General features: G+C 50.5%; 1 protein-coding gene across 1 annotated transcript in view; it reads left to right on the top strand.

Moving 5' to 3' along the window:
- Window positions 1-3671, top strand: part of ptpro (protein tyrosine phosphatase receptor type O) — a 7625-nt gene that overhangs the window by 1824 nt on the left and 2130 nt on the right. The window contains exons 5-10 of the mRNA XM_034864079.1: window positions 94-249; window positions 602-754; window positions 991-1566; window positions 2026-2187; window positions 2485-2681; window positions 3504-3624. Coding sequence (XP_034719970.1) covers window positions 94-249; window positions 602-754; window positions 991-1566; window positions 2026-2187; window positions 2485-2681; window positions 3504-3624 — 1365 coding nt within the window. The remainder of the gene's footprint in view (window positions 1-93; window positions 250-601; window positions 755-990; window positions 1567-2025; window positions 2188-2484; window positions 2682-3503; window positions 3625-3671) is intronic.

Below are 3671 nucleotides of genomic sequence, written 5' to 3'. Positions count from 1 at the left end.
TGTCCTGTAGGGTAACATTACAGCTTGTTTCTACCTGATGAACATCTGTCCTGTAGGGTAACATTACAGCTTGTTTCTGTTTCTTGTGTCCAGAGCCACTTCCTGTCCGCAGCCTCCACGTAGCGGACTACAGAGAGTCCCCAGAGACCGGCGTGGTGTTCCAGTTCGAGCCGCCGGCCGGGACCGTGTTCAGCCGAGTCAACATCAGCTTCACCGAGGGCCCGGAGCGCCGCTCCATGCTCTACAAAGGTACACTATACGATACTATACTATACTATTATAATATTATATCTTATACTAGGTTATACTGTAATATAATATCTTATATTATATTATATTATATTATATTATATTATATTATATTATATTATATTATATTATATTATATTATATTATGTCATAACAAGAGACCCTTTACAGAAGGAGGAGGTCTAGACCACTCTATAATTTACTTTAATTTAATCTGAATATTATTAATAACTCTGTGACGTGTGTGTGTGTGTGTGTGTGTGTGTGTGTTTCTCTGTGTGTATGTGTGTGGGGGTGTGTGTGTATGTGTGTGTGTTTACGTGTGAGTATGTGTGTGTGTGTGTGTGTGTAGATTTCTACCAGGGGAAGACAGTGTTTAAGCACTGGTTACCCGGCATGTGTTACCGTAACATCACCTTCCAGCTGATCTCCGAGGCAACGGTGTCCCAGACAACGCTGGTGACACACAGCGATGTCACGCACACACCTGTGCACCACCGGACAGGTGAGACACCCTACACACACACACACACATACTCACACGTAAACACACACACATACACACACACCCCCACACACACATACTCACACGTAAACACACACACACACGCAAATACACACACACACACACACATACAAATACACATACACACACGTAAAAACACACACACACACACACACATACAAATACACATACACACACACAAACACAGCCTGTGTCTAAATATCTGTCCCCCCCAGTGCCGTCCCCCCCCCTCAACATCTCCCATAAGATCGTCCACCTGAGCGAGAGGGCGGCGGCGGGCCAAGGCCCCGACACGGAGGGGGGCGAGGGGCGCCGGCGAGCCGCCCGCCGGGCCCGGGACGTCCCGCTGATGGAGGAGGACGAAGACGTCTCCGAGAACCCCGGGACTCGGGTTCCCTTACGCCCCGCGCACAACCGGACCGCCGGCGTCGCCGGAAACCACAGCACCGACTACTGGCTGGACCCGACGGAACCGGACCCGATGGACCCGGCGGAACCGGGGGCGATGGATCCGGACCCAGCGGAACCGGACGCGATGGACCCGGACCCGGCGGAACCGAACCCGACGGAGCCGATGGACCCGACGGAGCCGGCGGGCAGCGAGGACGAGTTCGTCAACGCGGCACCGTCGGAGTACGAGGACTCCAACGAGCCCGGCTCGGCCATGGCGCTGCCGGCGGAGGTTGCCATGGCGCCCACCAGACCGCCCCCCGTCCTGCTGGAGCTGCGCTGGCTGCCGCCGCGGCCGCCCGCCGTGTACGACGGCTTCAACGTCTACGTCTACCGAGACGGTGATTATTATTATTATTAAAATCCTCAAAATAATCAGTTTTTTCCCCCTCCTAAATAATCTGATTATTTTTTTAAAAATAAGATTTTTTTTTAAAAATAATCAGATGTTTTTAAAAAAAATAATCAGATTTTTTTTTTTAATTAATCAGATTTTTTTTTAAAATAATCAGATTGTTCCCCAAAAATAATCATTTTTTTCCCAAAAATAATAATTCTTTCCCCAAAAATAATCATTTTTTCCCCAAAAATAATCAGATTTTTTCCCAAAAATAATCAGATTTTTTTTCTCTCAAAATAATCTGAAATTCTTCCTCAAAATATTTGGACTTTTTTTCAAATTTATACGATTTTTTCCTGAAAATGTTTCAGCTCTTTTTATAAAATGAGTCCTTGCTCTGTCCCGGTGTAACGTTGTGTTTCTGCGTGTTCTCCTGTCCTCTTTTATCCGTGGCTCTCAGGGAACGCCACGGAAACGGCCACCGTGGACGAAAACACTCACGAGTTCTTCAGCGAGTTAACGGAACCGGGAACGTACCGCGTGCGGGTCGCCACGCTCAGCTCGGCCGGTGACTGCGAGGCCCGAGAGAGCGCCGCCGACACCGGGTTCACCTTCTACCTCAGTACGTCCTCCGCAGTTCTACGTTCTCCAGTCAGTATTAGGTTCTCCAGTTAGTATTAGGTTCTCCAGTCAGTGCTAGGTTCTCCAGTCTGTATCAGGTTCTCCAGTCTGTACCAAGTTCTCCAGTCTGTACCAGGTTCTCCAGTCAGTACCATGTTCTCCAGTCAGTGCTAGGTTCTCCAGTCAGTGCCGGGTTCTCCAGTCAGTGCTAGGGTCTTGGGGCAGTACCTGGTGAGCAGCTGTAGTTCTGGTTCTGGTTCCGTGTTATAATTATAAATGTGTTGGTGCCGTGCTGCAGGTCCGGGTGGCGAGCTGCTGGAGGAGCTCCGCGAGCGCCCGCAGGCGGTCAGCGTGCGCCGGCTGGACTCCAGCACCGCCGCCGTCTCCTGGGCACCGTCCTCGGAGAACCACAACGGCAGCCTGGTGTCTGTGGTGTCCACCACCTGCCGCCGGCCGAGCCTCAGCCAGAGGATGGAGAACACCTACTGCAGCGAGGTACCGTCATTGTCCTACATCACTGTTCTTTTTAATTTACCAACATAACATGACTGAAATATAATATCATATAATATATACAAATAACATGATTGAACGCTGCTAGTGCTGCTCATGCTAGTGCTGCTCATGCTAGTGCTGCTAGTGCTGCTGATGCTAGTGCTGCTAGTGCTGCTAGTGCGGCTAATGCTGCTCATGCTAGTGCTGCTCATGCTAGTGCTGCTGATGCTAGTGCTGCTAGTGCTGCTGATGCTAGTGCTGCTAGTGCTGCTGATGCTAGTGCTGCTAGTGCTGCTAGTGCTGCTGATGCTAGTGCTGCTAGTGCTGCTAGTGCTGCTGATGCTAGTGCTGCTATAGCTGCTAGTGCTGCTAGTGCTGCTGATGCTGCTAGTGCTGCTGATGCTAGTGCTGCTGATGCTAGTGCTGCTGCTGCTAGTGCTGCTAGTGCTGCTAGTGCTGCTGATGCTAGTGCTGCTGATGCTAGTGTTGCTGATGCTAGTGCTGCTGCTGCTAGTGCTGCTAGTGCTGCTAGTGCTGCTAGTGCTGCTCATGCTAGTGCTGCTGATGCTAGTGCTGCTATTGCTGCTGATGCTAGTGCTGCTGATGCTAGTGCTGCTGATGCTAGTGCTGCTGATGCTAGTGCTGCTAGTGCTGCTGATGCTAGTGCTGCTGATGCTAGTGCTGCTGATGCTAGTGCTGCTAGTGCTGCTGATGCTACTGCTGCTAGTGCTGCTAACAAAATCAGGCTTTAGACTCAGGATTTTTTGGCGGGGGGGGGGTCTCGTTTCATAAGAACATTATTTTCATGTTTGGTTTCTACAGGAAAACTCTACGAGTGACATCATCAGTCACCTGACCCCCGGCGCCCAGTACCGAGTGGTCGTCTATTACACCAACGGGCCGCTGACCAGTCCTCCGTCAGAACCCGTCATCATCGACATCGGTGAGACACACACACACACACACACACACACACACACACACACAGAA

This window comes from Etheostoma cragini, chromosome 23, assembly GCF_013103735.1.
Source record: "Etheostoma cragini isolate CJK2018 chromosome 23, CSU_Ecrag_1.0, whole genome shotgun sequence".
NCBI lineage: Eukaryota > Metazoa > Chordata > Actinopteri > Perciformes > Percidae > Etheostoma > Etheostoma cragini.
The sequence above is the reverse complement of the archived record's forward strand: the minus strand, read 5'-3'. Positions and strand labels throughout refer to the sequence as shown.